At 33.0% G+C, this 13,894-nt stretch overlaps 1 protein-coding gene across 1 annotated transcript; it reads left to right on the top strand.

Moving 5' to 3' along the window:
* Positions 1 to 457: 457 nt before the first annotated feature.
* Positions 458 to 1,656, top strand: LOC130509808 (uncharacterized). Its single transcript, XM_057006003.1, has 2 exons — positions 458 to 1,024; positions 1,138 to 1,656. The coding sequence occupies exons 1-2, from the start codon at positions 458 to 460 to the stop codon at positions 1,654 to 1,656; spliced, it is 1,086 nt and encodes a 361-aa protein (XP_056861983.1).
* Positions 1,657 to 13,894: the final 12,238 nt, after the last annotated feature.

The raw sequence follows: 13,894 nt of genomic DNA, 5'->3' as shown, positions 1-13,894 counted from the left end.
CAGTTTTTTTAGTAAACCTTCAATCATGGATTTTCATGATTTTGACTTAAATATACCATTTCAAAGCAATAATAGAGAATTTTTGTTTGATTTGAATCAAAGTCCAGCAAGAGAATATAATTCAGTCAATAATATCTCAACCTTTCCGGTTAATGAAGGTGAAGATTATTGTTATTCATGTGTGTATTTAACATTATATTTATGTTTGTTCACTCAAGACGTGTTTGCTTTTACGTTACGTGTTTAGTTGTCATACAACTTACCTGCAACGTGTATATTTACAATTTTTGTCATCTAGTAGTATTTGTATTTATTTTAGTACTTATAACTTGATTCTTGTACAACAATTTATCAATTTGCTTACGTCCTCTTAATTACAAACTGTTTTTTCTTTTTTGCAGGAGAAAGCACGGGAATATTGCAAAGCTCTCAAGATGTCACGGTTCATCGGAAACAAATGACAGATGAAGAAAGATGGGAGATTTACCATGCTCTGTTGGCAAGAAGCATCAATGGGAAACTGAAAGAATATCATACAACGGAGGTTTCTAATTTATTCTCTGTACCTCTACAGACAGTGCAAAAGATTTGGAGGAGGGCCAAAAATACTCCCAATGGTGAAGCTGTTGATGTATCACACAAGAGAAAAGGTAATTGCGGTAGAAAGAAAAATCATATTGATCTTTCTCGAATTGTTGATGTTCCACTTCGTCGTCGTAAAACATTACAGTCGTTAGCCGCTTCTTTGGATATGAGCTGCACATCACTGTTTCGATGTCTAAAAGATGGGCTCATCAAGCGCCATACCAATGCTATAAAGCCGTCTTTAACAGAGAACACTATGAGAGTTCGATTAGAGTTTTGTATCTTCATGCTCGACAGAAGTACTATGCCGGATCACCCGAAGTTTAATGTTATGCATGATGTTGTACATATCGACGAGAAGTGGTTCTACATGACAAAAAGACAGAGTCTTATTATCTTCATCCCGTTGAAGAAACTCCACCGTATCGCACTTGTCAAAGTAAAACTTTTATTGGGAAGGTGATGTTTTTAGTAGCCATGGCACGTCCACGCTTTGACGGGGAAGGTAATAAAACTTTTTCAGGGAAAATAGGAATTTTTCCATTTGCAAAGGTGCATCCAGTTCAAAGAAAAATCAGAAATCGAGCTGCCGGAACTATGGAATTGAAGCCGATGACCTCCATCAAAAGAGAAGATATAAAAGAGTTTTTGATAGAAAAGGTTTTGCCACGAATTCGTGAAAGGTGGCCACGAGAAGATTTTGGAAAGCCTATTTATATTCAACAAGATAACGCACGGACGCACGTTGATCCAACAGATGAATATTTTCGAGCAGCTGCTTCTCAACAGGGTTTTGACATACGTTTAATGTGTCAGCCACCGAATTCACCGGACTTGAATATTCTCGACCTTGGATTCTTTAATGCCATTCAAACACTACAACACGAAGTGTGTCCGAAGACTACCGAAGAACTTGTTTATGCAGTAAAAAACTCATTTGATGAGTACTCCTCAAAGCATGTGAACAGGATATTTTTGACTTTGCAATCCTGTATGAAGGAAACTATGAAGGTCCGAGGTTCAAACGACTACAAAATCCCTCATTTGAAGAAAGCTATTATGGAAAAGTAAGGTAATCTACCATCACAGATGAGTTGTGATCATCTTTTAGTTCGTGATGTAGTGGATTATTTAGCAACTTGAGTTCTTTTGTTTATCATGTTTTTCCATGTTGCACTCTTATTTCCAATGTTATGACAACGAACATCATCAAATGCTTCTTCCATGTTACATAATCTTATTTTAATGTACTGACAACAAACACTACAACTCACTTTATTGGAAAAAAGAAGAAAAATCAAAGGTCTCAAAGACAAACATAATAAGAAAAATTACTTAGGCAGATACGTGGGCAAAAAAAAAATTCACCAGCTCCATCACATTAACCTCCATCTTTTTGTTAGGATGAAGCTCCTCTTCATCATAGTACTTCTTGTTCAAATCCAATTCATGAGTGGTGTATGATTTGATCTTGTAAACATCTCTTGACTCACCGTTGAAAGTTTCTTCTTCTTGTTTTATTTTTGATTTCACCTCTTCCTCTGTTTTTTGTTTCATTTTTTTTCTTATATTTGTTCTGTGTTTTCTTTGTGCTTTTGAAAGCAAGAGACTTAAAAATAAAAAAGTTGATTCATCGTAAACAAAAGACATTTGTCTTTACTCTTTATCCAAAAAAACATTTATATAACTCATCGTAAATATCAAATAAAATTAATTCAGTTAAGATTTTATTTTAAAAAACATTAATCATACTACACAAAATCCTTCTTTGTGGAACAAAGAAAAAACCCATAACATCCTATTTTCAGGAACAGTGGGAGTATCAAACATCATTGTAAACCCCTAAGAACTCTGTCATATGACAATGCTTTCTTTCAAAGATATCATTTTGTTGAGGCGTATGAGGACAAAAAACAAGCTTTTTGATTCCACATTCAGATGACTCAGAAAAAACAATGCTTATGAACTTTCCACCTCCATCACACGGATTTCAACTTTATTGGACAAAACTAAGTGAATCTTGAGAAATTTTTAACAAAAATCACATAATACTTAAATCCTTGAGTAGAGAGAATTGGGTTAGGATCCCAAAAGATCACAATGTATCATCTCAAGAGATTTACTTGACACTTTTTCAGAAGATAAAAAATGAAGTTTGCATTTTTTTCCTAATTGACAAGCATCACATAACAGAGAGGAGCTTGATTTATTCATAACTATCACCTTGTTTCTGACTAGTAGTTGAATATTGTCCTTGTGTAGATGGCCTAACATTGATGTCAAAGATCACACTTGTAGCTTGCTTTCGGGAAGAGTAGAAAGCTTTAGACTTCACATCCTTCAGCATATACAGGTTTTTATGTCTTTTTCTTGAGCTATTACATGTCTTGTCTCCTTGTCCTTAACACAAACATATTTAGAATCGAAGGTAATCTCACATTTAAAGTCTGATGTTAACTTTGAGACTGATAAGAGTGACTTGGTAATAACATGATAAAAAACACATCATGAAGTGGTAAAATATCTTGCGGAGTGTTCAAATAAACAAACCTGACATGAGTTATAGGCAGAAAATCGCCATTGCCAACTATCACCTGATCATTACCAACATATAGTTCTGAGGATTGCAGTTGAGAGGTGTTGTTGGGATGTGAGCTGAAGCAGCTGAATCTGGGGTACCATTATTGACCAGAGTATCACGTTATGAAGCTGTTGCTCAGAGTTGGTGTCGTCCTGGTTAAACTTGTTGTAGAACCTTACTGTAGAGTGAACATATCTACCCAGAGAACTGCTGATGAAATCCTCGTCCATGAGTAGAGTAGGAGTTAGAACCTCATCCTTTGTAACGACCACAATTATTTCACCCTCTTTTGTCTCTGTTTGAGTAACATCTGTGAAGGCAAGATGAGGGTTGACTTCGGTGCATTGGTTAAAGACATGTAGCTTATCATCAAAACTCACGAACTTGAACACAAAATCATCAAACGACATCTCATGAACTGAATCCATCTTGTGCTCAATCATCATACAAATGGATTCATACTCCTTTACGGAACCACTCAAAGCAACATATATCATCTCTTGGTTAGAGACAGGACGATGGAATTGAGTTGGTCACATACACTCGTCACATTACCCAAGTACTCAGTCATGGTCTTTTGATTCTTAGACATACCTTGTAACTTCCTCTGCAGATCTAGTTTTCTGGTTGCTGAAACTCTGTTTTACTTCTTCCCGAGACTAAAACAAACTTCTTCGCGAACCCACTGGACGAAATCTGGGTTAGCCACCTCTGTAACCACATCACCATTTATGGTTTTTAGTATCGGATCTGGTCGTCGAGAGCTACCGTTGACAAATCCGAGAAGAGATTGGTTAGGCAAAAAAGATCCAAACTGTGTTTTTCACCAAAGGTAGTTTGTGGAAGAAAACTTAAGGGTAACACACTGAGAAATGCTCAAAGATGGAGCAGAAAAAGGATCGTTTGTATCTCTCGTAACTCTGATACCATAAAGACAAAGGGAGAAAAGGTTGAAAAAGAAGATAAATTTTTTAACTTTGATATCTTTCAACTTGAGAATACATTACAATGTCATTGTTCCTTTTATACACATTTGTTGGTCTTAAATTCTAGATAGTAACAGCACATGACAACACATGGGTTGAGAGCATCAAATCTGTTTGAGGCGTTGATCCGATGAGCTGGCAAGGCCGTACGAGCACAACTTTGACGTGACTGCAGACTCTGGGATTTTGTCTTCTTTACATTTGGAGCATTAACTGTAATGGGCTGTTTCTCCTACCATATTTGGGGTTTGTCTGAAAGCCCAATGTCTTGAGTGAGAAGCTTTGAGCTGTTTGGCTATTAAAGAATGCATACATATTATTGAGGGTATGTGTGCTATTTTTTGTGGAAATGTATTCCACGTTTAGCTTCTGGTGCTAGAATATGTTGGGATTCAATGTGTTCTCCAAAAGAGAGAATGGAGGTCTAGGGCTGCGTCGTCTTTAGCCATGGAACAAAATTGTTATTATTAAACTCTGTGGGTCTCTTGGGTCAGGGTCAATCACATTGGAACCTATAATTTCTAGTATTTACAAGAAAATACAGTAGGAAGTTGGATTTCAAATCCATTTGCAATTTAAGAGCTTCAGTTTGGCCTTTGATTATTTGTGAGGTTGGATCCAGTGAGACAGCTAGTTTTTGACCGGATAACTGGCCGACTTAGGCCCTCTAATTGACCTAACGAGAGAGCAAAGCACTAGGGTCACTGGTTTATTAAATGAAGCAACGGTAGGAGAGGCAATATCAGACAAGGGTTGGTGTATCAAAAGCTTCAAAAGTTGACACCCTGTTAGGACGTCTGCAGCAGTGTCTTCCCAATCTTTCCTCCATTATGAACTCATAAACATATGATGTCTATTTGTGCAAGTTAGGTTTTCAGTCCCCGGTTAACAGATTCTCAACAAATGCTACTTGGGCGTACCTTAATCCGCTACAGCCTCCGATTTACTGGCACTCTCAGGTCTGGTTTCCTCAGAGAATACCCAAACATGCTTTTACTATGTGGATGAATGTCAGAAATAGGCTGGTAATTCTGGATAGAGTTTGTAGATGGGGCTGATGTATCGGCTGAGTGTGTTTTGTGTGCCTCCTGCGATGAGGACCGACAACAATTGTTCTTTGACTGCGTTTTCAGATAAACGGTTTGATCTTTTTTCTATACAAAACTTCATCTTTCTCCTCCATCGCTCTTCGATGACTGCGTCAGATGGTAGAAAGACCCGTCCACGAGCTCAAACATTATTGCCATTACCTGCCTCCTATATTATGATGCATTTTATAGTTTGTGGAAAGAAAGAAATTTAAGGATCCATACAAGAACATCTCGCTCTCTCGAAGCAATCATTGAAAAGTCAAGTTCGCATCAAACTTCATTTATATCCTGTCTCAAAGAAACGTAGTACAGTTTACAACAATTCCTCTCAGAATATCTCCTCTTTAGACACTTGGTTGTCTATTTTCTAACACTCCTTCGTGTCCAGGTCTTTTATTTTTAGTATCTTTTTCGTGAGTTTCTAGTCCATTTGAATTGTCGGATAGTTGTAGTAATGTTTAAAACAAGGGAAATTGGGGCCTATAACCATGAAAAAATCCATGATACACGAAGTAGCCATTTTCCCTAACAGACACATACACACCATCATATATACATATAAATGCTAAAAAATATTAATTATTAACTCAAAAAAAAAAATAACTTGTGGCTTACCTGACTTCACATCTTTCCTTTTTTTTTATTTTCTTTCGTAACTTCGAACCGTCTCCGGCAATGATTTCATCCACACCGTCTCCTCCAACTTATTTCCAAAGCTTACCCGTATGCTGCAATTGCTCTTATTCCCTTAATTTCTAGGACCGTAGCGATGGAAACGATGAAGACGTTGCGATTACGCTTCCGAAAAGTTTTGTGGACGAGGAAACCAGTTTAGGAGGCTTTGTCGTTGACGGAAATGTGAGGCTTCTCAGATTCCAAAATCGACAGGAACAAGGACATTAGAATATGTATGTATCTGAATTTACAGGAAATTTATGTTATATGTGGGAGAAGATGAACATTTATGTTATCTATTCAATTCCATTTGATAATTAATAAGAAGTGCTATTTCGTTACTATACTATCATATTCCATTCCATTTGATAGTTAATAAAAAGTGTTATATTTTGCTTAGAAACATAATTTGTAATTTTTTAAAATTCTAACTATCTTTACATGTTTTTAATCTGTAAAAATCGTATTGTGATTTATATTGTATAGTTTAATATTACATAATATAATACATAATGTATTATGTTATTTAAGTTAAATATAGTTAGTAGTTGGAGATGTACTATGTTATTTATTTTTGTTCCATTCTATTTGGGTTTAGGATTTCTATTCGGGTTTATGGTTTATACTTGGGTTTAGGGTTTAGTATCGGTTGGGTGGGATAAGAATGAAGTTTAGTATCTAGGGATCGGGTTTGGATATTTTTTATATTTAGGGATTAATGTATGTAAAGTTATAATTTTATACTATTTTAGCGGTATAGAATAGAACACTAGATGCATATGTATGTGGTTGATAAAAGTAGACATGGATGACTTCTCCTTAGATTGGCCACGTTATTCTCTTTCACTTTTTTACCTGATACCTGCAATGACAAAGGATAAAACCGGATAATTTGGAACACAAATGTTAGAAAATACAATATGTCAAAATCAGTGTTGTTTACTTAATTTACACTTAAAATATGGCTAGTTGGCAAATAAGCCTTTAAAACAATTGCCCCTTTTTTTAACACTAGATAGTTGCTCCTTATGAGCCTTTTGTTCCAGCTTTTTAAGTGACTTTTTATTAATGAAACTTTTTATTAAAAAAAGAAAAAAAAGAAAAAGTAGCTGATTATTATCATCTTCTGAAGACTATTCACCTGGGTTCAAACTAGTTTAAAAGTATGTTTCATAAGGAACCAAATATAAATAGAAGAAAATAAATTTAGTCTACCACAAAATTAATTTTATTTTAAATACAAAAGAATTCCATTTATTTACACTAATATCATTATCATCAATTTCTCCGACCACCGTAAACCACCAAATTATAAAGTAGATTTGTTGAAATCTCAAACATTATACCTCTCTATTAATGGGAGACTTTAGAATGATAAAATCGCAAAATATTTTTCTGACTTTTTTGGTTGTGAAGTGTAAATGATAACTTTATAAGAAAACTAAATTAGTTTTACATTTTATTGAATATACAATCGCATTTCAAACTAAATTTTGATTATATTTGGCAAATCTCCTCAAAACTAACCGGGGATTCCTACTCTTAGAGCAAGTGAAACGGCAAAACTATATGAATCCTTAGCTTAGAAAAATTATTATAAAAAGATGTGGGTCCTACTTTTTTTGGTTTTAGTGCCAGCAAAACTTCTTTCGTGTCTTCGGTAAGGATCAATTCTATAACAGGTACGTTACTGTGCACACCTTTGATTGGCTTTTTCTCTCTCTTTTTTTTTTAAGTTGAAAAAAAAAATTAATATAAAAAATACCTAGATTATCGAGCCAACAAATATCACGGTTGCTGCTGCTCTTATATCTAACCGATGAAGTACTCAAAACATTTTCAAAGCTCTTGGTGTATAACACTCATGAATTGGAGCAGAAGTTGTTGATGAGCATATGTGATCGAGCTACTCGAATTGAAGGTACTAATTCTTGGTGTATAACATTCATGATTATTAATTTTATGGTTATATATCCATATATAGTTATATATTTAATTATTTGAGGGTTTAGTTTATTTTCTTGCAACGGTCCAGCGGACTCTTTAGCTAAATCTTGTCTCTTTTCTTATTTGGGCCTGAGGCCATAAACCCCCTTTGATTTAGTTTTTAATATGAGTAACCAGTTGATAAAAAAAAAGTTTATTTTCTTGCTAAGTATAATTTGAAATTTTCATACAGTATTAATTAAAAATTCGCAGGGAAAGGAGCGACCAGAGGGAAAGCCATGTGTGCTCATTGAGTATCAATGATGCCATTATTTAAACGTGCTTTAAAAAAGGAGAAAATTAGTCGGTTGCTGTATGTTTTTTTGACCCAAGTTGATATATGTTTTAAATACTTAAAATATGCGATTACCGGGCGAATAGACGTTTAAATTTTGAATTATGGAACACTTCATGTTGCATCTAATCTATTAATTTAAGGATTATCTACTATTTGAAGTTCTCATTTAAATTTTGGACTCTTTCATAGTTGTTGCTAGAATATATCATATCTCCTATAAAATGTAACCTACCAACTTAAATTAAACCAAATCTTAACCAACATAGATTAGTTAAACCTAACCAGTAACACTTTTATAATATTTTTGGTTAATCTCTTAATATAATTAGATCATATAAAACTGAATCACTCTTAAATCAACGAGTTCCATATCATTCCAGACATAAGAGAAAAAATATTCGACTCATTTACAACGTAAGCATACAAAGACCGTGTATGCTTATGCTCATTGATCTTCCAAAAACTAAATAATTGTGGCATAGACCAACATAGGCTCATGTTCGTATCACTAACTTTACTTCCATATATTTACTCTTTACCTACATCATATCACAACATACACAGTTATGCAAGAACATGACTTTTTTTTGTTCAAACAACCAAATAATGATGGCATATGGTCAATAGATTTTTTAAATATGTTTTTTTTATATATTACATTTTATGAGACTATGTGTATAAGCTTTTTTTTTGAAAAAAGGTATAACTATGTGTGTTAAAAGGTAAAATGTGTGACAAAGCAAATTATTATACTAGAAATGAAAGAAGATTAAATACAAACTAATAACAAGTACAACACAAATTATAATACTATTAAATTTATATATAATTAATAAAATATTATATATGTCTAATATGTATATATATATATATAAATGTTACACAAAATATATATAATATTATATACACATATTATATATACCATATATTATTAATTGAAATTTGACAAATCAATTTCCGCCCTTTAGGGCGGGTCCTAATCTAGTATACATATAAATTGGAGGTTGTAGCCCTAAAACAACAAATTAGCGATGTAGAAGTTTCATCCTCTTTGAGAGGCTAAAGCTTCGACTCCGTACAAAGTCCCAACCTCTCGATCACAACGGAGAAGAGGTTGTCACTAATTGTAACAACGTACAAAGGCCTGCTCACCTGCATCCTCCTGACCTTGTCACTAGTTGTAACACCCTGATTTTCTAGCTGTCCACGCCTGTTCTCTTGGTTCGTGGGTCTCATCCCATTCTAATGATCTGTACGTGCACTAATTTTCAAAGTTCAAAATCTGTAACATCCCGAGTTGTAATATATGAAAAGGTTTAAGAAATTTGATTTAGCTATCTTATCATCAAAGTGTGTTTATCTTTTCCATCACACATCTATTTAAAATTCAAAGTTAAGTGTGCTTAGGATGGAGTAGTGAAATGATGGGTGACCTATCGGTAATTGATTCGTAATACCGTGCGAATGATGTCAAAACACGGGAAAATGATAGGTGATGATTGCAGGGTCAGTAAATAATGATTTCGAGCCTTCGGAAAATTATCGGACCTACCACTGGAATGGGATGGGGCCCACAGGACGGAGAGAGCGGACGTGGGTGGCCCATTAGCCATGGACGGGTCGGAACGTTACAAAATCATTGTTTACTGATCCTTCAATCATTACATGACCTTTCCCTATGTTTTGTCCTCAATCGCACGGTATCGCAAATCACTTCCCATTGGTACCTTATCCTTTAACTACTCTAAGTCAAGCACACCTAATTCTAGGTAAGTCAATTTTGGTGACATAGGTAGTCAAATCAATTCTCTTAAGTCATTTTAGAACGCAACGTCCTCGTTGCTCTCCATGACAGGTTTCAAGACGTCTCTCAGATCAGAACCAAGATGACTAACCAGCCCTGATACCACTTATAACGCTCCGACCGTCCACATCTAATGGGCCACCCACACCCGTGGGCCCCATCCCTTTCCAACGGTCAGTGCGTAAATTTTTTAAGGCTCGAAATCATTGTTTACTGACCTTCCAACTACCACATGACCTTTCCATGTGTTTTGTCCTTATTTGCACGGTATCACAAATCATTTCTCTATACGTCACCTATCCTTCAATTACTCCAATTCAAACACGCTTAACTCTGAATTTCTAAATAGATGTATGATGAAAAATGTAATTCAACTTTAGAGATATAGTTAACCAAATCAATTCTTTTAATCTTTTTTACATATCACAATTTAGGATATTGCATTCATAATATATAATAATACTATAATACATATAAATTGGAGGCTGTAGCCCTAAAACAACAGATTAGCCATGTAGAAGTTTCATCCTAGCTCTTCCAGAGATTAAAGCTTCGACTTCGTACAAAGTCCAAACCTCTCGATGACAACGGAGAAGAGCCCTGCTCACCTGCATGGCTGTATCCTGCTAAACCTTGTCACTAGTCCCTAAAGATAAGCAGCATTTTTTAATTAATACCAAAACTCCCATGTTGTGATAAGCTTTAAACTTTTTTCAAAAAAGTTGTGGAACGACTATCAACCGTTTATCAGTCTCCCACGTCTAGATATATATATATATATTATTACTTTTTGGAAAAATGTTTTTTTAAACCAAAAATAAATATGGTGTCTCATTAGGCTAATCCAAAAGTGTAATTATCTCATTAGGTTAATACATTTCTAATTGCCTATTATATCCTAAATTAACTTAATTAAAATTCAAAAAAAATTAATTTATTATATATCTTAAAATAATATAAATATTAAATAGAAAAGGGGTAACAAAATATTTCTACATTCGATTTTTAGATTTTCTGAAAATTTGATTTTTCAGAAATGGTGATAGAATATTTCCAAATTTTTCATAAATAAACTTCTTATATTTTTTGAACTGTTCATGATTATCCGTAAAATCTTCGTTTATAGTTAACCTGTTTGAAATCTATTTTTACATGTTTTAGATTTTGAGTAATGTGTAAATTGTGGATTCTACATTTTTTAGAATGATATGCAAAGCATAGAATGTGTATTCTAAATTTTTTTAGATTACTGTTATTTCTGTAGACCACTTGTTCTAATTTTAGTAGATTTAATGAAAATATGGATGATATATTATAATCATAATCTAATAAAAATGTGAATTTTATTTTTCACTTTGTAGAATTTATATTCTATAGTTCATAAAACGTAATCTGAAATTTTTATTTAAACAATTTTTTAGAACCAAAAAAATACCTCGACATTGGTATATGTATTTACAATGTTCTTCTTATTTTTCCTAATTTTTTTTGTTTCTAAAACTATATGTTAAGTTTTTTTTATAAATAGGTAAAAATATTGTAGGCAAAAATAATACAAATTTTAGATTAGCCTAATAGAACAATGCACCTGTTTTTTGTCTAAAAAAATAATTTTCCTTTTTTTGTAACACTTCTAAATATTTATTTGTAGTCTAGAGATCCTGCACTAAAAGAAAACTTAAATACTTTTTTTTCTTGAAAAAGGGCTTGAAAAAATAAATACTTCAAAACCCAATTGGCAAAGCTAACAACTTTCCTATTACAAGTAGAAATATTTCTGCTCGACTTATCATCATCAAACCGATATTTATATATCCTACTATATCTTCTAAATATCTTCAAAAATCATTTCCATTGTGATTCGGCTCCAAATAATATCTTCAAGTCGTGCCTGCCAATCATATACATATTCATGAGTCATTCTGAAATTAAATAGAACACAAAATATTAGTTTCCTGTGTTTACTTCTTGTGTCATCAAGAGGCAGTTTTGTGCAACTTCAGCTTGTAATAGCCTCTAGCACAAGACTTCTAACAATCGTTAATATATAAGAAAATACCATTAGGAAGTAAAAAATTGCATCTGAAGTTATAAGAAAATGTTTAGTAATATATAAATAATATGGGCCAATCCACTTTCTAGTAGTTAGTTTTAAATTGAAAATCCATATAACTTAGTATTGCAATAATGTCCGATATATATTTACCAAACTCGATCTATAATCGTTCCAACCCAAAAATTGACCATGACGATATTTATCTAGATATACTGAAATCAGTGAAATAAAAGTGTGATCATCTTAAAGAGGCATACTAGTGACTATAATCTTTATGTCAGAAACTAAAAGAAATCATAAATAATATATAAAACATGTGTTAAAAGATGCTCTGTTTTGAACATTAAGCATTTCCATTTTTTACATCAATAAATCTGCGAATTCTAGTCTTGTAACCACTAAATTGATCTGACATAACTGTATAGAAGTTTTACCCGGGGTTGAAGAGTTTAGTAGTATTTTTCTTTAGACTAATAAATTGGTAGTTTATACAAATGGTTTAACTAATACCTGCATTGTCTAACGTTTGAATTTCAATTTTGAATATTAAGAAAAGAGGTTGAACAAAAAAAAAAGAATATTAAGAAAAGATAAAATCCTCATAGAAGGTGTAACAAGATATTCAGTAATTGAACGCTGCTGGAGGTAACACGGATATGGGCCTATGCTTTAGGGTCCATTTGCATACCCGGAGAAAGGGTCTATCCGTGGGCTGCACTTCCCATTGGGGATTAGTTTGGGCCATTCCATAAGTCCGGAAAACCTCCATGTTAATAAAAAAAAAAAAAATCCAGTAACATAGAATGGGATACAAAAATGCCTAGAAAGAGAGTTAATTTAATTTTTGCGAGAGCGTCTGCTCTGATATTAATATATGTTTACAACTTTTATTAAAGCTTGACCCTATTTCCAACGAGTTATAGACCCAAAATATTTTTACGCAAATGATATTAGAAAAGATTAGACATGTGATTGATACTAACAATGATTACGCTATAAGAAGGGCCACCACATTGAAGAATATATAAAAGTGATATCAAATCAATTGCTTTAATTATGAGGGCTAAGATAAATTGGATCTCACAAGACTGTTGTTGCCCAAATCATTATCCTTTTCCTACAAGTTAAGTGAGTTTATTCTAATCAGGACTTCCATATTGAGAAATTTGCAAGTAAAGTTTTCAAAATGTGGACATAAATTATAGCATTGATCACTAATTAGGAAGTCTTTCAAAATTTTGAAATTTATTTTAATAAACTACTTGGAAACTGCATTAACAATTTTCTTGATAAGGATGGCCTTAGTGTTGGGAGATTTTTGATTGTAACTATCCTTTTTCTGGTATTTCTATTTATTTTTTGTCATGTTTTGTGTAGTACATAATTTATCTTTTCTTTTTATATATATAAAAATATATTTTACACATTTTTCAAACAGAATGCCACTTTAAACTAGAAAGTGGCCTTCGAACTACTGGCCGGCAGTGAGTACTATAACCATATAAAAACAGTTGTCGATCGAATCTTACACCATTTTCTCAAATTATTTTTCATTAACAATTATATAATGTAAATAAAACCATAGTTAAATTAAATTATCATAATCAAAAGTGTATATTCGGCATATATGACCATAACTATATAAATACTATCATAATCGAAAGTGAGTACTATAACTATATAAAAACAGTTGTCGAATCTTACACCATTTTTTTCAAAATTATTTTCATCAACAATTATATAATTTAAATAAAACCATAGTTAAATTAAATTTTCATAATCAAAAGTGTATATTTGCATATAAAGATTAAAGACCATATATAAAGTCCTAG

Source organism: Raphanus sativus, chromosome 3 (genome assembly GCF_000801105.2).
Source record: "Raphanus sativus cultivar WK10039 chromosome 3, ASM80110v3, whole genome shotgun sequence".
NCBI lineage: Eukaryota > Viridiplantae > Streptophyta > Magnoliopsida > Brassicales > Brassicaceae > Raphanus > Raphanus sativus.
This window is presented reverse-complemented; position numbering and strand designations above follow the sequence as displayed.

Excerpts from the sequence above, each read along its gene's own strand:
- LOC130509808 (XM_057006003.1), top strand. The coding sequence starts at position 458 with ATGACAGATGAAGAAAGATGGGAGATTTACCATGCTCTGTTGGCAAGA. Across the intron at positions 1,025-1,137 it reads ACCGTATCGCACTTGTCAAA|GTGCATCCAGTTCAAAGAAA; the intron begins GTAAAACTTTTA and ends CCATTTGCAAAG.